General features: G+C 35.9%; 1 protein-coding gene across 14 annotated transcripts in view; it reads left to right on the top strand.

Moving 5' to 3' along the window:
• SYNE1 (spectrin repeat containing nuclear envelope protein 1) overlaps positions 1–24,877 on the top strand; it is a 317,016-nt gene that overhangs the window by 126,849 nt on the left and 165,290 nt on the right. For all 14 annotated transcript variants that reach the window (XM_055810929.1, XM_055810939.1, XM_055810935.1 and 11 more), the window contains 18 exons: positions 12–135; positions 967–1,133; positions 2,393–2,546; positions 2,837–3,465; positions 4,157–4,336; positions 6,635–6,785; positions 8,430–8,588; positions 9,344–9,526; positions 11,399–11,500; positions 13,248–13,451; positions 14,417–14,624; positions 15,354–15,466; positions 16,132–16,337; positions 17,405–17,560; positions 18,796–19,087; positions 19,786–19,958; positions 22,026–22,335; positions 24,639–24,803. In XM_055810929.1, the coding sequence (XP_055666904.1) occupies positions 12–135; positions 967–1,133; positions 2,393–2,546; positions 2,837–3,465; positions 4,157–4,336; positions 6,635–6,785; positions 8,430–8,588; positions 9,344–9,526; positions 11,399–11,500; positions 13,248–13,451; positions 14,417–14,624; positions 15,354–15,466; positions 16,132–16,337; positions 17,405–17,560; positions 18,796–19,087; positions 19,786–19,958; positions 22,026–22,335; positions 24,639–24,803 (3,676 nt within the window). The remainder of the gene's footprint in view (positions 1–11; positions 136–966; positions 1,134–2,392; positions 2,547–2,836; positions 3,466–4,156; positions 4,337–6,634; positions 6,786–8,429; positions 8,589–9,343; positions 9,527–11,398; positions 11,501–13,247; positions 13,452–14,416; positions 14,625–15,353; positions 15,467–16,131; positions 16,338–17,404; positions 17,561–18,795; positions 19,088–19,785; positions 19,959–22,025; positions 22,336–24,638; positions 24,804–24,877) is intronic.

A 24,877-nucleotide genomic window follows, 5' to 3' on the forward strand; every position in this document is an offset into this window, starting at 1 on the left:
GATTTTTTTAGGCAGGAGAAGGAGCTGTCTACCTTCTTGACCTGGTTGGAGGGGTGTGAAGCTGCAGCCAGGCCTTCAGAGCAGTACGTTTCTGCTGACAGAGTAAAACTGGAAGCTGAGCTGCAGTCACTGCAGGTATGTTTCAACGGAAAGATTGTCCCCTTACATATGTTTTTTTCCCCTGTGTCTTTTAAAGGATGGATTTGCTCAGTTGTAGTCTGAGAAGTCACTTGATTGTGGGCTTTGAAAATGTCCTAGGGAAGTGTTACATTATTGCCGGTTTTTATCATTATTTATCAAAGACAAAAATTGTCAGGAAGAACGTTATTTGCAAATGTAATATGCCAGCTCAAGAAAAGATTTTTGATTCACAATGAAAATCTGATTTCTGATTTTCATTTAAACAAAAGACTTTCATCCTATTCCGAAGTATGCCTTCCCTTGAATTTGTGCCATTTGTTTTTAGATTACTGTGAAGCAGTTGACCAAATGTAGCATCCTGTACACCCTCCATGAAGTCAATAAGTCCATAATTTCACTTTTAAATATTACTGCAGAGAAGAAAAATTATTTTGGTTTTTTTTGTTGTTGTTGTTTGGGCCAATTTGTGGCATTTCCTCATAATTCTGTTGCTGCACACAAAATATGTTGCAAAACTTAGTCTTGATTTTAGCCACTTTCATCATACAGTAGAGCTGTGTGGAAACGTTACACTTTGCCCTAAAGGAGAAAAAAAACTTTGATGGATCTTTACTGAATTATAGTTGCATATTTAGCTGTCTGAGAGGTGTTGAGTACATGCTTGTCCTAAGAGACCTCAATTCCTCCAAGGATTTGACTGTACTCAGTCACTTGTCTCAAAGTGATGTACTGGAAATCCCTAGCTGACTTTTTATTATTTTTGTTAGTTTGCATAATATGATGCCATATTTAACCTAAAGGCTGTGCATGACATTGTTTTCCCAGGATTTGCAAGCAGATATTGAGTCCCATGCTTCAATCTATGTGAGCCTATTACAGTTAAATGAGTCGCTATTCCCAACAGCTTCCAAACAGTGTGTGAAAACAGTAAAAGAAAAATTTGAAGAGCTGGATGAGAGGTGGAAAGCTTTACCACAAGCTGTTAATAAAAGGTTTGTGCTTCAGAATGTCTTTTAAATGTTAAATGGAGTAACCAATATCCAGATGAGGAATCACAGTCTTGAAATGTAGTTTTTTACAGTATTACCATATGGAAACCAAAGGTTTAAGATTCATATTGAATCCTGTGACCCCAGGAGCAGGGTGTCAGGAATCCCACGGATTTATCATGCTGTATTTTTGGCATAATCTCCCCATATTTTTTTGATAGAAGAGTTCTGTTTTAAAGAGTATGGGGCAGGATATTAAGATAACGTTGAGATTCCTCAGTTACAATTTCCAAACTAACTTCCTAAATTACTTCCAAAGTCTGTAATATTTGCTCTTCATTTTTTCAGTTACATGCTTTATCTTGTGCAAAACCACACTATTATATTTTTAAACTCACTTTGAAGTTTTCATTTGCCACAAATACTACAAATGCTCATTTGTTAGGCTGTTGGCTCATGTTAGGTTCAGGAACACTGCCTCCTTTTCTGAAACTCTGTGTTGTTATATATTTAGATTTCAACGATGAACGTACATATTTTACTATTTGTAAAGGAGCTAAAGTAATAGACTCTGGTCAATGACATCATCTTCTAGGTGCTTTATCAATATGATTGCTTTATAATGTAACGATTTTCTACATAGCATTTCATGTTGAAAATTATGTAGAGAAATTTCTAATGGAAATGGGAAGGTTAGTGACAATGCCTTTTTTAAGGACAGGGTTTAGAAGCTTAGTTCTGCTAGGTGCCAAGTACTCCTCTGGACACATTCCTCCTTTGAGTTGTGTTCCTTTAAGCAGACTTGACCCTTACTTCCTTCAGTGGAAGCTGAACATGCAGTTACTCACCCCCTACCTAAATTGATGAGACTTTCACCTTACATGCAATGTTGCAGATGCTAGGGCAAACAGAATTGGTGTGTCTGAAAACTGAAGTTTAGCTTCCATCAATATTATTCTCTTTGCTGGGACTACGTCTGTGAAGTACAAGAACATACCTTGGTAGGTTGGGGCACTTCTAACAGTAGATATGAATAAAACAGTGGAAATAGGAAAGAGCCAAACTGGTGCTTTCAAGTGTTACGTTATTCCCCAGTTAAGAAAACAACACAGCAGTCATCACATTTGTAACACGAATTAACATTTCTTTCTTACCTTCCACCTGGCATTGATTTTAATGCTGTCCAGTCAGCTGTGGTTTTGATTATGAGAACTGATTAATTTGCATCAAGTGCTTTCATATTTACATCTGACATCCTATAGGATCAACTTCCTTCAGTCTCTTGTTGCTGAGCATGGGCAGTTCGATGAGCTCCTGCTCAGGTTTTCAGACTGGATTAAGCAGTTTCTTGCTGAACTACAAGCCACTTCAGAAATAAACACAGCTGATCAACAACTAGCTGCATCTCACAATAAGGTAAACTTTTGGATGTAAATATTAAAGACAGAGAAATTGTACAGTGCATTCAGCTAATATTAATCTAAAACTGGCGCAAGGTCATTTATTTGTTTGAAAAACAATACACTGTTACAGTTACATACAAATTTCTATTATTTGTTCAGTTTAAAGCAAAACTGTAACAGCGAACTGTTCTTACTGAAAACCCCTCAGTAGTATTTGTTTTGCTCATAACTTTAGTACTAAAATGTTTTCTGAGCTTTTGACTGGAAGAAGAAACCCAGCCCTGTTTTCTTTCTTTCCCGTAGAACCACTCAACAGAAGTTCAAAGTAAGAAACAGCAGCTGCAAAGGCTGAAGGAACATGTAGATAAATTGTGTTCTTTCAGCTGCCCAGAGGACCAACAGACATTGCAGGCAAAGGCTGAGGATTGCTTTCAGATCTTCCAGGAAGCAAGTCAAATAACTAGCCAAAGACAAGAGGCTCTCGGTCAGCTGCGAGTATTCCTGGAGCTCCATAGTGCTGCATCAGGAGTGCTCCACCAGCTGAGGCAGACAGTAGAGAAAACAGGAAATATAGATAAAGCTAAATCTGAATTACTGGCAAAGGAACTAAATGATGTTATTCAAAATCTTAACAAGCTGGAATCTGTTGCGATCAGTTTGGATGGTTCCCTTACTAAGGCCCAGTATCATCTAAAACACAGCATTTCTGGGCAGAGGACGTCCTGCAGGGCTGTGGTGGATAATCTGTGCTTGGAACTGGAGGCAGTTCAAAACCTTCTGGGAACCAAACAGAGTGAGGCAGAAGCTCTTGGAGCCTTGCGAAGATCTTTCATGGAACGCAGAGAACTGCTACTGAAGAGTATTGAAGATACTGAGGAAAAGGCTGACAAGGAGGGCCTGAAGGAGGCAACACTACAAGCCCTCCAGCAAAGGTAAAAAACAGTATTAAACCTTGAGATTAGCACTTCTTTATTTGCTTGCAATCTCTACATTTTTTTATGATGCATTGGAGGCGTGTGTGAGTTTTCTGCCTGGGTACCTTATTTCTTCCCAGGCATATATGAGTTCATATATGTACTTAATAAAACTTTGTAAGAGAGCTGTTTGGATGGAGGGAGAACATAAGCAGAACACTTAGCAAGTCCCACTGATCTTTCATATTGAAAGAATAGTCAATAAAATCTTTGTCTCAGAAATTTATTTTGTCCAAATGAATCCAAGATCCAAACAGCTATTAGAAATCCTATATAACATAACTACTTCTGCTCTTACAGAACTGAAGACTGCATGTGCTGAAGGAATTGAAAACATTTACTATAATAAAGTATTAATCTAAATAATTGAGTATATTTCGAAGTCACTGTTTGAGGTGAAGGTATATGCATATCTGTATAATTGTATAGCTGTATATGTAGCAGAAAAATCACATTCTGAGGCCAGTTGTAGCAGAAAAAAATATCCAGAGAACACTGTTTTCTGAAGATATTGTAGGAAATGTTAGGAAAAGAGAACTTTATGCACAGTAACACTAACAGCAGCTGCTGTTCTTGCTTTCTCCTCTTTTCTGTTGCAAAAAAAAAAAGTGAAGAAAAGTATATTTGAAACCTGCCTTTTAACTTGCAGATTGAGGATCTTTAACCAGTTAGATGAAGAATTGCATTCTCACCAGCATGAACTCCAGTGGCTCATGGACAAAGCAAAACAAATAGCCCAAAAAGATACCACACTTGCTCCTGAGATTGACAAAGAGATAAATCGCTTGGATTCTCTGTGGGAAGATACCAAGAAAGTTATACATGAAAAGTAAGTAGATCTTAGACTTAAGGTGAGAAAGGAGGGGGTTCTTTTAGTGTGGAAAAGAGACACAGTTATTTACACTTGACATCTTGTCATATTAATCCAAATAAAAAACAGGGCTGGTATGCTAAATACCGAGTAGAAGATAAAACACAGTATAAACCAGGATATTTGTACCAGCTGTAATTATTAATTAAGCCGCAAATCATACTATTAATAAAGCCACAGATAGGTCCTTAGGACAGTACTTAGAGCTATAGTGGGCTTTTAGTTGCATGTTATTGTTTACTCTCCTGAAAGGTAAGAAATCTCCATTGAGATTTCACTATGACTCCAACTAACATATACTGTCCTTCTAGCATTTTCCTTCTCTATTGGCTATGTGTTTCTGACAGCCCTACTTAGTGGTCCTAAATCATTCTTAGATTTAAGTCTTTCTGCCTGCCCAAGGGACCAGACTCATAGCAATCATTAGTGTATAATCAATGATAGGAGTTTTGTGACCAGTTTTCTGTATCAGTGAAAGTGGATGGAGAAAGGAACTAAAGAAACTAAAGAAAATTTCAACCTACCCTTTTCTTTGTCTTAGCTGCTTAATCATCATCATTAAAGAAAACTTCTTCAAATGTTCTTTTTTAAAATTGCATGGTAATTTTAAGTGCTAGTTTCATTCAGTACTACATTGTCCTCAGTTTACATAAATTTTGTCTAAGTGCAGAAGCAAAACAGTTCTAACCCTGGCTAATATTTCAGTGGGCATATGCAATTTGGTGATCCCCATGTAATTGCTGGGTTGTATTACTGGAATGATGATTATTTTTTTTAAAAAAAAATCATTTATGCTGAAAAGTGGGGGTTTTTTTCCTTTGTTTTATATACTGTACTGTTATTCTATTTTCTTGGTTGAAACTATACAGATATTTGTAAATATGCTGCCTCTTAACCAGATTTGTGTATTATTTCCCTCTTAAAAAGACATACAGCTATATGAATTGCATTTCTGGTGTTTTTTTTCCAGATTAATTCAGTCTGGTTTTCTAGTGTATTTTTAGGAGGTGTATAAATCTCAACTAAGTGGAAGAAAATAGTAGCTTTGCTTACAAATGTTCATCACTCTCTTTTTCATCAGCAGTGCTGCTAATTTGCATTTCATGTTGTGTGTTGCTACAACCCATTTTTCTTACCTCTAGAAGTCCTTGGTAATAGTAACCCAAGCAATTTCTGCATACATGTGCCAGAAGCTAGACAGTACCAGCCTGGTAGCAAAGAAAACGTAAAAGAGCTGTCTCTGCCTTATAGAGGCATTACTGAGGCTAAATGAGTTGTTCAGTTTTCACATACTGGGGTAGTTCTTCCCATCTTTATACCTAAAACTGAAAGATTCTCACGTACCTCATTATTCCTTTCTAACATAAAAATAATGTTAATTTTTGTTTAAATTGTTATTTTAATTTTAATTATTTTGAACTTTTTTCTCTGTCATATAGACACAATTTTAGACCCCTCTGAACTTGATAATTTTGAAGAGCTCTGTAGAGCATTCAGAGAAGAGCCATCTCCTAAAGCGATTACCTCTCTTTCTTGGCAATGACCTGTTTCCCAAATTCCTTTCATTGATATACACACTGTTCTGCAACTAATCATATCCAAAGTATTAGTCTTCCTTCTCCCTCTTCAGTATAAACACCAAAAAAGGATTTAATATGTTGGTTTTTTCTATTCATTGCCTGAGCAGAAATAGGCTTTTCTGAAGAGGAGGTGGAAATATATATTAGCCCTGTTCTTAGCAGCATGTTATCTGTTCTCAGTAGAATGACAGGTAAGTTGAATTTAATGCTTTAGACCCAAAAGCCTGCATCTGACAACTAGAGGACAAGATAGACTTACCTTGCCTTGCTTTAGTCTTTACTTCTGCTCCTTTGTACAAAACAAAAGTATTTTCTGTGTTAAAGAAACAAGTTAAAAAAAAATGAGCTGAGTGCCAGAATCATTATAGTGTGTTTTCCAGTCAGTAAGATGCTAACTTAGGAAGTGAGAAGCTTGAATTCCAGTTTCTTTCTTTTGCTGAAGTCAGTTGCTTTGATATCTGATATATATGATTCAGATAGCATCTCTTCAATAAGATGCTTTGTGATGTATGGACCCACAGTGATTTGTAAAACCTAAATACTAATAATTCCTTAGCCATCCAAAAAATGTTTAGCACTGCATCTTGGTTTTCCCATGGTGAATCGCTACGTTACATTCTCTTTCCTTCAGAAACATGACAGCAAATGGTGCTAACACAGCCTTTTCACATTACAGAAAGGAACACTCCTGCATTCTTATCGATCTAATGAAGGAATATCAGAGCTTGAAGTCAACAGTAATGAAAGTCATAGACAGTGCTGACAGTGCTTCTGTGATCAAATCCATTTGGAAGGATCACGAAGACATCAGGCGAACTTTATCAAAGGTAATTATATACAATTTCATTTGAGGGATTTAAATGATCTTTGATTGAGATGGATTTTTCTGTTTGAAAGGTGCTCTTGGGCTGTGTTTAAAGTTTCTTGAATTTACTGTCAATTCTTGTCACACTGACATTCAGGGTTTAAATTGTACTGATTCTGGTGAGGAAATAATATAGTCCTCAGAGCATCTTGGTGAGATCCATTAATGTATATTTAATTGTTGCTATTTATAATTTTAACACCTAGAAATACAAAATGTTAATATACATGGAAAGTGTAAGTTATCTGCTCTTTAGATAATGATAGTATATTCCTATCATTAGTATAAAAGGATCTTTCCAGTCAACATACTTCAATGTTTTCCCATATTGGGTAATATTTTAATAGATAAGTCAACAAAAGAAAACTAGTTGCACACATCTCTGATGTGTGCAATTCTTACATCTGTCTCTTTCCCTAAGATGACTTAATGCATGGGCTGCAATGTTGATACTGGCCTTTGAGCAGAGATAAGGAATTTGGATCCCTGCATTCCATTCATTTCACTGAATCATATTTCTAAAATTCTAAATTCTGCTATCCATTAGCCTGTCAGAAAAAAGAGTTCTGAGTTAAACTCTTTCCATTCATTCGGAGAGCAGTTTCATTTGGAAGCCTATTGAACTCTTCATTAAAAATTTGTCAGCTAGATCTATATAAACCTCATTCTAAACTGTGCATATTTATGGCCTCTTTTTTAATAGACTTTTTAGCTAGAACTAAAAAATAGGACACAGCTTACCAGTCAAACAAAGAGATGCATGTAACTTCCATATGATTTCTCTCCTTAATGTGAGCCTTGGGCTGTGGAGAATGCCCTGCTACAACAGTGACCATATCTAGGCCTAAAGGAGTTGAAGCAATAAATATTTTGCACAGCTCCTACCATAATAAAGTAGGCATGGCCACATGGCCATACTGCATCCAGATCAGTAACTTATCTCTAATGCTGATCTGTGATAATGGTTAAAGAAAAAAGGTTGAGATGCTTCCTGTGATCCTTTCTCAGTATGCTGTTACCTCTTCAGTGACAGTTTTTCAAAGATTTCCCTGTGCCTAAAATTGCAAATTTAGTAGCCCTGAAGAATTTTGTCTTATTCCTTTCTGAACACATCTGTACTTTTGTTTTCCAAAGTATCTAGGAGTGACGGGATTTACAGTTCTAAATTTTGTTTGCAGCATCCTCTGTTTACCCTGCTGTAATTCCAGAACTGATTTTAGATACTAGTTTGTCAATGATGGGTTCTTACATTCAATTTTAGATATGTGGAATCTGAAGAATTGAAAGAATAATTAAAAAAAAAAATTGCCATAAAACCTGAAGATAGCTGGTTACCAAGTAGGGAAAATTCAGAATGTATTAATCCTACCTGTGTGCTTTATTTATAAGAACAATCATACTATTTGATTATGCTAATGAAAAAAAACCAAGTCAGTTACTCTGTATTTTGTGGCATGGTTAAATATTAGATGGTATGATAACTGAGAATTATCAAATACATAACATATACCACATGCCTAGGGATGGGTGTCTGGAGAACTGGATTTTTCTTTCTTTCTTTCTTTCTTCAAGGCTTTATTAAATAAGCAATTATTTATGTCCACAGCATGAAGCTGCAAAGAATGATCTGAGTGATAAACAAAAAGACCTGGATACTTTCACCAATAAAGGAAAACATTTGTTAGCAGAATTGAAAAGGGTGCATAACTGCGACTCCACTGCGGTAAAAACAGATATGAACTGTACGGTGGACAAATGGCTAGATGTAAGAATCTGGTGTTTATATGCAAATACAGTTTTTAAGTTGGCAAAGGTTACAGTATTAGTATTTCCTTAGGATCTTAGAGTGCAGTTGTTCAGTAAAGTTTTCTCTGAAGTATATCACAAAGAGTTAATTGTAGGGATTTGGCATCCACTGTACACACAAAGTTGTGAAATCCATTTGACAGATTTAAACCAATGTCTTTTAACAATGTATGAATGTTAGGAGTGTGAATTTGCTCAGTGCACACTTCCAAGTATAATCCAAGGATTGGATTCTCACCTAATATATGCCAGAATTACTTTATTAAAGTCAATTGGACTAAATAAATTAGTCAGTAAATTGTATTAAGCTACAACATAAAATATGCAAATATGTTGAGGAAGACAATATTATAGCAAAGAAACACGATATAAAAGCAAGTATTTTACATTTTCATATTTATAGAACTTTGGAAATTCCAACATTACATAAGAAAGATCAATGTAGCTAGTTTTAAATATAAGGTTTATTTGAACATAAACCTTTTTCCTAGTAAAAAAATATACACAATTTTAGAAGCAGTCACATATGTTTTTTGTTCATTTTATGATCTGGGTAACTAAATTAGAATTCAGAACTTAGACCTAACACTAACGAAATTGTTCAACCTTGGCTTGCTAGCTATTTCTGATGCAGTTGTCTTACAATTGGCTGCAAAATAAAGAAATCTAAAAGTAATTTGTTAATGGTATTGGCACATTCTCCTCTCCTAAAAGGTGTCTGAAAGAATTGAAGACAACATTGACCGGCTGAATGTAAGTGTGTCTCTATGGGATGACATCCTGAGAACTGGAAATGAAATGGATGGATGGTGCAACAAGTGCATTTCTCAACTGAATGAAGGCATCAGCAACTTGAGTAACAGTCAGAGAATGCAGGTCCTCCTGAAAGACTTCCAGGTGCTTACCCATAAACCAGTGATAACAATGTCCTGGACTAAAATCTCAAGTGATATCAGGCGCATAGATAAGGCTGTGCTGTTGTGGACCACTATGTCTCCTCTTCCAGCAGTGGTACCACTAACCCAATGGCTAGTTGAGAGCATTCCAGGCCTTTTTTGAAGCTGTTTGCTTTGGACAGAAACAAGAATGGCACGTCTCTTACTAAATCTAAACTCCGTATTTTGGCTCTAGCAGTACATGACAATGTGTTCTTACAAGCACAGAAATTTAAAAAAGCATGGCATTGGACTGAACTCTGTTCCAGTAGAAACTGATGGAAATTTAAGTCAGCTTCAGCTGAAGTTAAGCAAATAATGAGTAGTTTCTAAAATCTCATCTAAGAAGGTAGGTGCTCCAGACCAAAAAAAAATATATAAATTAAAAAAAAAATGCTGGACTGGAGGGCAAATTTTGTCAGGTTGTAACAATTTCAGTAAGATGTCTTTCTTTTCTGTATAGTGTTAGAGTGTTTTAAAAATCTAGCGAGTTTTCAGAATGCATTGTGCTTCTATTGGCTTGAAATATACAGCCATATGGTTGAAAGATCAACCATAGAATTAGCCATGTTCTACTTCACTTGAAATAATGAGGTCCCTAAGAAGATGCACAGTAAGCATATACAAGTAGTATGATAGAACATTAGATGGTGCTAAATCAATATCTTGCTCAGGACAAACTTCACCTAATGTCTTTCAGATCAGTATAGCAATCAGACCACCTAAGTTCATCACTATTAAAACTTGTTTGGAGTAAGAGCCACCAGTGCCCAAACCACAGGTGAACCAATTTACAGGAGGGCCAGAATAGCAGAAGATGAGCACTGTGTGTACATTTATAGTCACAGAATGCATAGTCCATAATACTGTTTTTACACTTTATTTTGCAAAGGTGAGAGGAGAGGCAGTTCACTGACAGAAGGGTCCTGCCCTTTCAGCAATCAGAAATAAGTAAGCATGGACAAAAATAATCAGTGTACTTTTTATATGGTCCATAGATAGCAGTGCTCCCTTTCTTGATCAGTCACCTAGTATTATATCCTCCCTAGCACAAAACAATCCCTGAGGATTCTTCTGGGGCCACCTGAACTTCTAACATTCAGGGCAGATGTTAAATGCAGCAATTTAATTCTGAAATTCACTGTCCAATGTTTTAATTGGAGTGATCTGTTTGAATTTTTTAGAAAAGGAAGTTTGGGTAATGGGATGCACACACAAATTACTTGCCTAAAACTTCAGAACTACAATTATACAAATTATTTTTTTCTCACTTTGCTATTATTTTTTAAATAATTAGACTATTTCTTTATAATTTGGATCCATGTGACAACAATAAATACAAGGTCCAGATATGTCAGTTCATATATCATAGCACTTTTAAATTCCCTTTTGAGGTTAAAATTTATTTCTGTGTCTAACTTTTTTTCTGAGAGCTTGCTTCCTTGTAATAAAAACTAGAAAGCACGTGTATTATATTCTGCGTGCCATTAAGTGGAACCTAACAACCACAGTAGATTTTTCCAGTTGAATAAACAATGGCATTCCCATTTTATTCAGCCAGTTTTAAGAAACTAAAGCTGTTGGTGCATTTCAAATACTAAAAATGTGTGTGGTTATTTTACTGGAGTGGAAAAAATCTCTGGACTGAGTCTAATAGAGGAATAGAGATGGGAGATTTTTCGAGAAAAAATGTAATAGAACAACAGTGTTTTGCGTCTGGTTGCTAAACTTTGTTTACATTTTCTTTCATTTTTGCAATTGATGGAGCATCATTCTGAAGGTCTAAAACCCCCTTGTAGTTTGATATGAAACTTTGACCACATCTCTTTTACAGTCTGAAGTCAAGGATAAAGAACTGAAGTTGGAGCAGCTTAGTTCCAAAATTTCAGATCTCAAAGAACTAACCCATAGTCAAGAACCTCCTGCAGATCTCCAGGTAAAATAAAGATATTGGTAATCCCAGGTTGTGCTCAAATAACTAAGAGATGACTCCTGAAATTCTCTCTCTCTTGTATTGCCTTTTTTTTTCAAGGTGACAGATACAGTTACTCTTTAGGTGTATCATAATGATTCTTTGTTCAAATTTCTTCAGTTAAATGATTTTTTCTGAAAAAAAAAGTGTGCCATAAAGTAATTGAACATTACAGTTGTAACAGTATTTGTTTACTAAATCGAAATAAAGAGTTTATAAGGTAACTGATCATATATGAGACAGATGATATTATCTACACTGCATAATGTTAAGCCACATCACATATGAGCGCATACACAGTTTGCCTCTTTGAAAGGATTATAATGCAGTAAAATACATTAATTTGCTTTATCAACCCAAAAGTATTCTTCATTTGATTGGAATTAGTATCCTGAACCAGCTGTTACAAGAGAGGGTTAATATACAAACACTGAAGGTGAGCTGTTGAACTTTTATTATTGGCTAAGTCCTTATTTTTTATGTTATAGAGCAGATGCAGAACCAAATTATGACTGTTTTGGATGTTGGTTTTCAAATGGAAATTGGTATGTGAGATTATTCACTTTCAGTGTAAGAAGTTTCAAAAGATAAGCTGAACTTTTGCAATTTCCACAGGCAAGGAAATATCTCCATAGATATTTATTTCAAAATCATTTATCATATTTTAACGGAACTTAATATAACACTCAAGCCTTGTCCACATTTTATTGTGACAGTACACATAAGCCTAAATTACCAATCAGATAAGGGTCAAGGGTCCATAGTATAAAGAAATGCAAATTATGTGGAAGTGCTTATGTTCTCCTAAATTCTCTCCTTTACATGAGAGGTTCAGAAAATTCAAGTTTAAACATATGTTTCATAATAAATATCTGTCCACTTACAGAGTGAAACAGAGCAAATTATTTTCTAGAATATTACTGTTAACCAACACACACATATTTCCAACTACTAAATATGATAAATACAATGAAAAATTTAAAACATATCTACAATGAAATAATTTTAGTTGATATATAAATGCAAATTTGAAAATAAAGCCTCACAAACTAAATATAAATCCCCAAATTATTTGCCAACATTCAAATGCTAAATAATTAAGCTCTAGTATGAGCAGCTCATATCCTAAGGACATAAACAAATCCTTAATAGAATTTTCAGTAATTGCTCATTTATAAATATTACCCTATTATGACTGATTTACTTTTTATTAGTAATATGTGCACAGCTAACATCTACTTTAATTTCACATATTGCTGTCTTTCAACATGTTAATGGGCAATGTTGTTATTTTTGTATTGTCTTCAATTTTAATGTGCCTTACACTGAGATACTTTAAGCCTTAGTAATCTTAAATCTCACTAGTTGATATTTCTTTTTATGTAGCTAGTTGTGATTAGGTCATGATCTGTATATACAGCAAATTAGTAAAGGAAAAATATCAACTGTTGAATTTTTCAGAGGTGGGTAATAACCTCAACAGTTTGCAGTCTGGCTTTTTATAGATTAGTATCCCTTTGGATGACCGTATATCTAAAACTTAATCCTGATGGGTTGACGTTTTTAATTTATGTAAGGATCTTTAGTTACGAATGCAAAGAGAGCAAAATGATCACTGTATGTCACTTTCCTGCCTTCCATTTTTTCAATAAACATTCACCATAATAAATGTTTTATTTAAATGCTTTAATACATAACATTTTGCTTTTAGTTTATAGAATCAGATTTGAGACAGAAGTTGGAACATGCCAAAGAAATGTCAGAGACAGCAAAAGAGATTCTGAAAGATTTCGGTACTCAGAAGATGCAGTTACAGAAGTTTATTGATCAAACAACAGACTTTTTAACAAAAGTGGAAGAGACGCTGTTAAGCTGTGCACGTAACCTGGATCCTGAAGCTCTAAATAAAGTGAAGGTCAGTGCTGAAGAAGATGAATATATTTTTTCTTATACAGTGATCTTTGGGTTTTTATCAGTTTTTGTTAAGCATTATACTTAATTTTCATTTGATAAAATGTATGTACCTCCTGCACTGCTACTAGAACATTAGCAAATAATAGAGTTAGACTTTTTAAGAAGTTCCTCCAATGAATAAAAGTTCTGATTTATTAACTTTATACAAACCTTTCAGCAAATGAATAATATGGTCTTTGTTGTGACAAGAACCGCTCTTGTCACATTGAACTCTTTAGTCATTACTCCAGGATGTTTATAAGTCCCTTGACTCCCTTGCAATATGAGCTATGAACTTATAACTCATCACAGTAAAAGACCCTGAACTGAGCTCAATTTCAACACAAAGTTCTACCTCAGAAGTCCTCCTCAGTCCTCATGTATAGCAGTTGTTTGTCTCCATCCTAGAACAATCTTGATTACATACGATTATGGACATCATAACATAATAAACCACATGGAGATTGTTGCAGCTTGAGCACGTTCATGTTGATACAATAGCTAATCCAAATTTAATTTTCAGATAAATGTTGCTCTCTAGTCAAATGAAAACAGATGAAAACTCCCTTTCATTCACGAGTCCTACCAAATACAAATGTATTGCATCTCAGGTGTACCTTCAGACATTGCTGAAAATACTAAAATTGCTATTCAACATGCCTTGAAATTTATCTTTTTTTAATAGAGTAGTAAAACATGAGAAATAGAACTTTTCACATTTTTGTGTTGGCTTTTTAGTTTCAAGGATTCATCTTGCTTGGAAAATTCAGGAAATGTGATCCAGTAATTCTTCCCTTCATTGTGTCTAGGACTTGCAATAGACCATAGGAGGAAAGAGCATATGGGAGGAGCAGGAATGCTTGAGGAAAAGAGAGGCTCTTTCGGTTCTTTGTAAATGCCATATTTGTGTTGCAACTTCATTTTCAGGAAATACAAAAAGACCTTCAGCTTCAGCAGAGCAGCATTGAGTCTACCCGTGAGAACCTCAACAGCCTCTGTCGCAAATACCACTCGGTAGAACTGGAAAATCTTGGTGGCACTGTCACTTCATTAATAAATAAGTATGAAGCTGTGAATCTGCTCTGTTCCAGAACACAGGCCAGCATGCAAGAGTCCTTGGAAAAACATTTTCTCTGTGAGTCTTCAGGCTTGTTAATATGAGCTGTTAGTCCACAGCCATGAATCATTCTGGAGTCTGCTGGAGTTTGCAGTGATGTCACTCACTTAGTATTACAACTTTATTTTTGTATGGAGCATTTCAAAAAGTCCTGTTACCAAATGTTCATTTGATAACTGCAACAAGACAAAGCATTTTACAAAAACAGAATTCAGCTTTAACCACGTAATATACGTGATAGACAAGCTCAACTCCATCTCTCTTCACTCTTAGTATACATCTCCATTGCATACAGACTTGGTGTATTTGCCATAAAGAGATGTATATAATCAAATGGAGATGTTTATAAAGTAAAAGTCTCAATCTGAAGTATTTCCTGTGCTCCCTGGGTAGTCAGTGGAGAGAAGTAAGGAATTTTTAATCTTAAATATTAAGATACTAATTTAGACATTATCTAATAATAATTTGGGACATATCATAGGCTGAAAATGCCTGTCTTTTCCCAGTGCTTATAAAGGGGAGCTTAGTGCAACTGTTCAAATTTGGATGTTTACAGTGGAAACATCTAACTTCTGGGGAAATCAATCTCAGTCCCCAAGGTCACTGAAGGCAATGAGACTTACCCTGTTAGCTTTTACACACTGTTTCTGAGGGATAAAAAAAATGTGGAGGACAGCTGTATAGTACTGTGGATAATGCTTCTTCTTAAAAACATATTTTTTTCTCTATACTTTTTTATCAAATAAGATTCTATGCAAGAATTCCAGGAATGGTTTTCTGGTGTGAAGGCTGCAGTAAAAGAATCATCTGACAGGTCTGGAGACACCAAAGCCATAGAGGCAAAGCTACATGACTTGCAGGTATAGTGAACAAATTAAAAATTAAATAGTAATTAGCAATTTAGCTATATGTAACCAATTATATCTCTAAAATAATTTGTAGATGCTTTCTTATTTACTGGTTTTGTTTCCAAAAAGTAATGTAAGAATGGTTTAAGACAGCAATATGTCCTGTACAGGAAGTACAGTGGAAACTGTTCACTGTTCTGAGAGATCAGAATTTAATTTCTGAAAGGTTCATGTGTTCTTGTTTCTGTTTTTTAATCTTTTTTTCCTTTACCCCCTTCTTTCTTTTTCTATTCCTATTTTTTCTTATAATATTGCTTATTCAGTTTTTCAGGTTAACACTGATATGTCAAATCTTAACTGTGTAGACTTTTGATGGGACAGAACACAAATACCAGACACCTACTGCAAACAGCCCTAATTCCTGAAATGTGTGACAGCTTCAGGACATAACTATCCAGAGAAAGACAGGACTGCCTTGGGACCAAATGGGAAAACTGAGCTCTGTGAATTTTAGCACCACTTAATAAAATTTTATTTGAACTGTTTTCTAAGAATTTTTTCCATAGCCAGACATGGCTGTCATCTTGTTGGGGAAATCTGACCACTTCTAATAGAAATATTGCTTATCTTTAGTTATTAAATCTTGCATGTTCAAACTGTATTCTTTCGTTACACAGAGTGTGCTGGATTCTGTTAGTGAGGGACAGAACATGTTAGATGCTGCCTGCAAGGAAGGAGAAGGTTTGTATGCTTGCTTACCCAAACCAGCTGTGAGCCATATTCAGGAGCAAATAGCGAAATCTAAGCAGAACTTGCAGGAATTCCTCAACCAGTGTCTGAATGATAAGAAGGCCCTGGAAGCTTGTGCCTCACACCTGGGGAGGTGAGTAACACCAGTAGTCAAAAGCTATTGACTGCATGAAATTGTCCAGCTGCAGAAATACAGGGCACAATCTGAAATGATTTCCAGTTACTCTAGTCCTGTTTTCTTATTTCTTTGCAAATATTAAAGAGAAAGTGAAGTTCTTAGCTGAAAACAAAGCAACAGGTCTTGCTCCAAGGGTATTGATTTGGTTAAACAATGGAAGATCAGGGTCTTATATGCGGAAGATCTGTGTAGCTCATGCAATCCCAAATCAGCAGTTGGGACCTCAGTAATTTAAATGCAGTTTCCTGAAAGGAAAATGTGTGATGAATTTCCAAGTTCTGCCCTGGGCTTTGAAGATAGTACACTTTTTACACAGCATGCATCTGTCCTGTCCCATTCCAGATGGATGTATTTCTGAAGGAGTTCATAAGAAAACACCCTTAAATTATTACTTGGGGCTGGAATTTGGGGAGTTCCAAATATTTTTAGGTATAACTAGATTCAAAACTGTGGCTAGTTAAAAGCAAAGTTAGTGTAGCATTAATGGGTAAAACAGCAAGATGAGATGTGTGCCTTCATGTAAGGAAAAAGTCTTCACACTTAGGGCCAGAACTTGTTTTGCTGGATTCTGAGTGCTCAGGATTCCAATTACATTCTGTTGGAGAGATTGAAAGCACAATGCTTCAGGTATTGTAAGTGTCAATACTGAGTAAAAGCCCATTTGAAACCATCTTTTAGTCTTACACTAAATTATAAGAATTTAGAAAAAACTTTATTTTAGTTTGACTTTATTGAATCTAGTAATAAATAAAAGCACTGTCACTTTAAATTTTGGAGACGTCTTTTCTCACTATTCATGTTCCCATGATTTTGCTGAACATTTTTAGAGAGCTGCTGAATATTTTTAGATTAGTAGTCACCGTGGAGTTATGTTTTGTGTACAACTCTTATTCTTGAAGCATGAAATTGATACCTACCTTTATTTTCCTGGTCTTGTGGATATTGAAAGAACCAACTTAACTTCTTACTAACTTGACTCCACCTGAGAAGTATTTTTAAGGGAGTATTTATCTGTTCTGTAGCTTTGAAGATCAGCACAAAAAACTTGGCCTGTGGCTACATGACATGGAAGAAAGAATAAGCACAGAAGCACTCGGAGAGAGCAAACAGCTTGTTCCTGAGAAGAAAAAGGAGGTGCAGAAAGTGGAAAATTTCCTGGAAGAGTTACTGAATTCAAGGTAGTATGAAATGCATTTCCTAAAATACTCTCACTTTTTTCTCTGCTAAAGCAACAGTGAAACTAAAGTGTTGGGGTAAAGTGTGTTTGTGAAAGATAGAAAAAGGTATTGTAATATATTTTGTGAAAAGAGGCTGAATCCAGATACTTCCAGTTTTGAGGGAACTGGAATTTGAAGCCAGGTCCAAAATTTGATGTTGATACATTTCTTATTAGGAAAAGTTTATCTTGCTTCATTAATAAATGGAAACTGAAAAATAATAATCATCATTTAAAAATATTAAAAATATTGCATGTAAAAGTAAATCTTAAAAATATTGCTTGTAAAAGCAGTAGTAAAAATGAAACTTATCATTATATGCATTTTAAAATTTTCATACTTTCTGTCCTGCAACACTCAGAGCCAACCAGGTTGGAGAAAACCCCTTTCTCATATAGCTGGTGTTATAAAAGAGCTCAAATACCATCCACATTGCCTGTGGAATCTTTTCTAGAATTCAGACTTAGCCAATTGATGATGGACTAATTGCTTTTTTTAGTACACAGTGGTTTTCCATGTTCTTTTTTTATTGTTAGGTTGGTGAAGATGAAACAGAAATAGTAATCAGTTTTTCATGCCTCACAGCATGCTAAGGGAACACCTAGTCACTGCCCAACCCCTTGGGACTGATGCAAGACATTTTGGTTTGGTGTAAATTCCCTGTATTCACAGGGTATCGGGAAGGGTGATCCAGTAGAGATTTACTGAGTCTGCATAAACCCAGAGTTTTAATCCCTTTTACTGACCCTTGTACTGAACCCAGAGTCAGTGTCTAATCCTGGAGAAATGGCCTGACCTTTCCATCATGCCTTCCTACCTGTGTCAAAGACTATGAACTTCTCTGAAGCTTTGGGAGGTACAAAAAGGTAGCAGTTCACATAGAACTGGAAAGTCTGACAGTGAAAAAGAAAATTAAGTTAGCTTTTAATTTAAATATGCAACACAAAGGTTTTGGTGTGATCATTTTGAATACCAAAATCTGCAAGAAATGGCTCTGTACACAAGTAAAGATATTAATCAATACACACTGCTTGTATTTCCTCTCAGTCTCTCCCAGATCATTTTTCTGTTAACTATGAACTCTATCACTGGTGGAGCAGGTGGTTATGTCAGCAGCCTTCATAACTTCTGATAGTTGCTATAACAATATCATATGCTTTCTGAAACTGCTTTTCAGTCTCATTATTTTCTTTCAGGGAATCTTTTGATAAGCTGTCTGAAATGGCACAGACTTTAAATGAAGAAGGCCATGGTGCAGGGAGGGAAGTGCGCCTGGCTTCTCAACATTTCACCAACTATCAAAACATGGTCAAAACTGTCAAGGAGAAGCTGCGAACATGTCAGCTTGCACTCCAAGAACATCTGACTTTGGAGGAGGCATTGCAGAGTATGTGGTCATGGGTGAAAGAGGTTCAAGATAAACTGGCATCATCAGAGAGCACTGTTGGTAGCAAAGACACACTAGAGAGGCGACTGACACAAATTCAGGTAAAAAAGGATACAGCTAGAGGTTTTGTGTCAAGGTTAATACTGGGTGTGGGCCACATCTGTAGAAAATGAATATTTTCATATTTTATTCTTTCTATCATTATGGAGGAGAGGATTAGAATTGAAGGTGATCTTGACAAATTGGGAGGTGTGCTATGAAAAACAGGATGAAGTTTAATGGAGCCAGGAGCCAGGTATTACATTTAATAGGGAATAACAAACTATGAATATGTGTGTTCAGGTCCAAAAAAGCTTTCTAATGGAGCCTTGGGATAATTGACACAGAGAGGCTGTGATATATCTGTCACAGGATGTCTTCAGGAACAGGTTGGATTAAACATCTACTGGGAAGGTCATCAGTGCAGGAGATCCCACCACGGGCTTTCCTGAGATTTTTTTGTAGCTATGCAGTGCTGTCTTTCTATGCAGTGCTTGACCTGCTTGTTATCTACTGCAATGTGAGCAATGTTTTAGGATCACCAATGCAGTGAAAAACCTTTATGGCTGTGAGAAAAACTGCTGGATCACTTGCACATAGCAAGGGGCAGGCACTTACAAGAAAATGTGCCTAGGAATTCATACTGGGCATGGCTGTCAAGAATAAATGAGCTCAGAGAAGATGGTGTCCGCTATTGAAAGAATAACAGCTTTCACCTCAGCAGGTTACATTTGGTATTTTGCCTTATTTTGCCTCACAGGAGATCCTGTTACTTAAAGGTGATGGTGAAGTTAAGCTGAACATGGCCATTGGCAAGGGAGAACAAGCACTTAGAAGCAGCAATGAGGAAGGACAAAAGGTGATACAGGCTGAGCTACAGACGTTGAAGGATGTATGGAATGACATCATCAGCACCTCGGTGAACTGGCAAAGGTAAAACTCCCTGGAAAAACACAAGTCAGACCTTCCATCTTTGCTTACAAAGAGTGGTACCTTACAGGACATAGGAGTCCATTCATTCATTACTGGTATGTAAGGGAAAAGTTGCATCATCAGAGACAATCAAAATTACCTGAAAGAGCTACATCCTTCTGTAAAAAAGATTAGCTGACCCCATCAGATTAATTTTCATATGAGATAGTACTTGACAGTAATTTAAAAATAAATAGAAATCACACAAATTCATACAGAGAAAAAGCTAGAAAGAGCTTCCTGAGTTATTGAACCTGTACTTGGGCAGGACCAAGAACATGTGACAGATACTTATCTACCTTCACTATACAAAACTCTAAGAAGGTTTCTCAGTTCTGTCTTTCATTATGTTTTTTTTTAATTAAAAAAAAAACCAAGAAAATATCCTAATATCCACTCCAAATAATCTTTCTTGCATATTATATTGATTTCTTCTTGTCTTAACCTCAGTAGAAATGGAAAGGTTTTCTTATTGCCTGTGTGAGAGCATTTTACGAATTTGAAGGCTTCCATCATCTGCGTTTGAGAGAGACATTTTTTTGGTTTCTCAGTACTAATACTTTCTGGACCTCTTTTATCCTTGTTTCTTTTCAATAGATTGCAGACTGTCAATAGTTTGTCTACATTTTTCTTAACAAGATAATAACTGAAACTGGACTGATCTTTTACTATATTTGAGACCATATTAATTCTGAATAGTGTATCAGCACTTTCTGTTTGCTTCATATAACACCCTTCTTAATCCACTCCAGAATAAGATTTTCCTTTCTTTCCAATAGTATCATATTGCTGAATTTTGTTTAAATTTAAAAAACTTCCTTATCCTCTGCTCTCTCCAAATCCTTTTCAACATTACTAAGCATAGGCAGTTATCTCTAATTTTATATTTGTATATCGACCTGATTTCTCCTTCCTAGGTAAAGCATTATTTTCATCATCAAATTCCATCTTTTTAAAATTTATTTTGAAGAACATCCGATATACATTTAAATCCTGTCATCCAAACTAGCTGCAGCCACTTCTTGGTTGTTTTCATTTGTGGGTTTTACAAGACCCCTCTGTTCCATCATCCCAGTCATTACTGGACAGAAATGGGCCCTTGGCAGACTTCTGCATGATCCTTCTTCCTTAGTTCTCTAATAAAAGCTAATTTCCCCTGCATCAGAAAACTCATAGGTCTGCATCAGAAAAGTCACAGATCTGTAATTTAGATAATCTGAGTACTAGGACATCGGGGTCCTAAATGTCAGCTGTCAATGGTGGGAGCCATGCTGTGAGTAAATTGGAGTTTTTCAATTGAAAGTGGTGCCACTTTCTTACTTCAAAATTGTAATACAATTGTATGTAGAAAATTATAATGAACTGCCTTTAAGTCTGCATTCTTATTTTCACCCAATTTTTGTCATAAAATATTATTTAGGTCAGGTTAGACCATTACATTTTGAATTAAATCCATACCACACTTATGTCTATCATAAAGTTCAGTGGAATGAGAATTACATTCCTCAACATAAATCCCAGAAAAATATGGTGGTCTGCTAGGAGGAGCAATATATAACAGAAGAGAATATTTCTTATAAATTGTAAATGGACTATTTATAATTGATTTGTTCTTCCAAAATTCACCAGAATATCTCTTAATTGTCAATAATTTCATAGACTGCTGTACATTTTATTGCTCCGATCATAAAGAACTCCAGTAACGCTCTATATTTTACTTTGCTGGACAGACATTGAAATGTGCTTTTCATTATTCTGAGACAGACAGATAGCTCATGTAACCTGTTACAGGGAAGCAGTTGTATCAGGTTATTACATGTAGTATCCCAAAACCACACAAGAATTATTCTAGAACAACTTGGATGTAAATTGCATAGAAAACTAAAGCAAGACTGAGGAAAAAGCACATTCTAAACATGCTATATATGGCTACATATAATGTAAAAATTAAGGTATAAGCAGGCTCCTTTTTTTTTCAAACTATTCAAAAGTTCTCATCTGTACTGTGTATGTTTCTTTTAATGTAAGCTGCCTAGATTCTGTCATTAGCCAGTGGAATGAGTACCTGGAAAAGAAAAACCAGCTGGAGCAGTGGTTAGAGAAACTGGATCAGAGAGTGGAACAGCCTTTAGAACCACAGATTGGTCTGAAGGAGAAGTTTGCTCAGCTGGACCACTTCCAGGCTATTGTTTCTGAAATCGAGGATCACTCTAGTGATTTACAGCAACTCATTGAAAAGGCTGTGGAACTGTATGAGAAAACAGAGGATAATTCTTTTGGAGAAACAGCTCAAGAACAACTAAAAATGCAGTTTAATGACATCACAACTGTAGCCAAGGTAAGATAAAGGAAAGATCTCCATTTTAAGTAAATGAAATGTTTGATGTCTGTATATATAGCTACAGTTTTGATTTTTGTAATTTTTTAGTAACTAAAGGATTGACTGTATTTGAATAATCTTGCCTTTTGTTATGGTTGGGTGTAATAAAAAAGTTGGATATAGTTTATTAAAATTCACTGGAATGCAAAAAAAGGTCTTGGGAATTGAAACTGGTATGGTTATGAGTTTTTAAAACTGAAGGACATATATTTTATTCCTAATATCATATATACAATGGTATTTCTGCCATTCTTCCAGGTTTATTTTCATCTAATTCTTTTTCATTCATTCCTAGCACTTCTTTTTTACCTAGAAAAGGAAGAATGAAATGTCTGCCTGAGCAGAAAACATTATCAGAAAGAGAATCCTATTTTCAGAAAGATACATGCCCGTATTTTGTGTTGTTTCAAGCCACCAAGCACTGCACATGCCATATGAGTTTTCTGTTTGGTTTCTAGGGAAACATACAGGAGCTCACTGAGCCTTTCTGCCAACCAGATCATGACAGTGACACTAGCTCTGTGTTACAATCTTCTCAGCTAATGGGAAGGTTTGCATCAAGAAAAGGCCCCATAATTAGAGCTAATGCAAGACTGAAGTAAACACTGTATATAAATTCAGTAATCTGATAGAAATGTGATTCAGGTTTTCAAGTGTTGGGAATAGTGCTGATTGCCTGTAGGTAGTTCATCTGTAGTCTGTAATAAAAAAAAAAAAAAAAAAAAAGTAGGAAAGTAAAGGATTAGTGGAAGATCTAACAAATTATATGTTGAGAAAAATGTTAAACCTAGGGCATATGAATTCTGTAATTATCATCTATTCAAACACTTTTTTCTTTTTGTGATGAACTTTTGCTCTCTCTGTTTTTTTTTTACTGGAAATAATGTGAATCTGGTTTCTAGAGATTCACCACTGTTTCATCCTTGTGTAACTCTGCTCCCTTCAGTGGAGCTAAACCTGGAGCAATACAAAGATTACTGACTCACTCAGTACAATGCTTTTAAACTTGCGTGAAAAGAATGTAAGTCAGCATGGCAGTGTTCTCCTAAAATCAGCATGCATCGATAAATGTAATTTCTTAAGCAAGACAGCTTTGCAGTCATTCCCTGGGGAGAGAACAACAGTGACTGCCACTGACAGAAGCCATTGCCACCAGAAGAGACCAACTGAAGTTGCACTTTGCCTATATGCTCTCTCTCTGCTGGTGCTATATTTTGGTGTAAGCAACGTGAAACTGAGGTGCTAGTGGTCTAGTTGGTCTGACACATTCTGAGAAATTATGATGATCATTTTCAGAGAGAACAGTAGGGCTTATTAATCTAACTTAATTTTTAAAACCATTAGTTGAATGTGGAGTTATATAAGTTAAAAATAGCTGGAGTTTGATTTATAAGTGGATAAGTTTGAAACTGGTTTAAAGACATTCAGGACTAGATTAGAGTACCTACACAGGAGTAAAAAGCTGTTTGATTAGCTGAGTTCACTTTTGGTTAGTTTTGGTAAACATTTATGAGTGTTAGCTCACAAGAATGTAATAATAAATCTATTTGGTCAGATCAAAGGCAAATCTAGATCAATACATTGTTTCACCTTTTCATAGCAAGGTAAACTGGCCCCACTTTAAGCTTACGTTAAAAATCTAAGATGGAGCCAGGAAGCTGTTACATGTCTGTGTCAGGGAAAGCATCCTCCAGGGCTGCAAGGCGGGTAGCTGGGGGCAATGACCACTTCTGATCTGATGATTAAAATGGGACTCAGCACCATAAGAACATTCTGCACTTTAGAACAGCAGAAGTGCTCCTTTGTGGTTTTCATACAGGACATCTCTGTGACTCTGCTTAGCATTTACAGAGACTTGGTGCTTCTAACTTTCTGACAGCATGCTGCTCCCTGGGAGGACTCATGGGTTATCTGCAAGACCCTCTCCAGAGTGTATCAGGAAAAGCATGCCAGAGTTGTATAGCTGCAGCTTTGATACCTATTAAAGGATACGTTTTATGTTAACGGATGTGTTAAAAGTATATTTTTGCATACTCTTTCAGAAGGCTTCTTCATCTTCTGCTCCAGCAGAATATGCCTGTCCAGACCAACCTGAACCAAATCTTGTGCAGTGTAGCACTGTGTTCTGCTGCTATAAGCTGTGCTCTGTTCTGACTGTGGAGTCAGACCAGCACTCTGTACCTGCATGCTTACAGCCAGGACAGTATTTAAGCACTTTAATGGTCGGGTTTTGGTTTTTTTTTTCCCCATCTGAATGATAGGAGAAAATGAGGAAAGTGGAAGATATTGTGAAGGATCATTTGCTGTACCTTGATGCTGTGCATGAATTCACAGACTGGCTCCATTATGCCAAGGAAGAGCTGCACCGCTGGTCAGATGCATCTGGAGATACATCAACCATACAGAAAAAGCTGGCCAAACTCAATGTAAGATAACTTAACTTTCATGATTTCATCTGCAATTCAGACCCTGTCCTCTAACATAGGCCAGAGCCAAAAAG

Source organism: Falco peregrinus, chromosome 7, assembly GCF_023634155.1.
Source record: "Falco peregrinus isolate bFalPer1 chromosome 7, bFalPer1.pri, whole genome shotgun sequence".
NCBI lineage: Eukaryota > Metazoa > Chordata > Aves > Falconiformes > Falconidae > Falco > Falco peregrinus.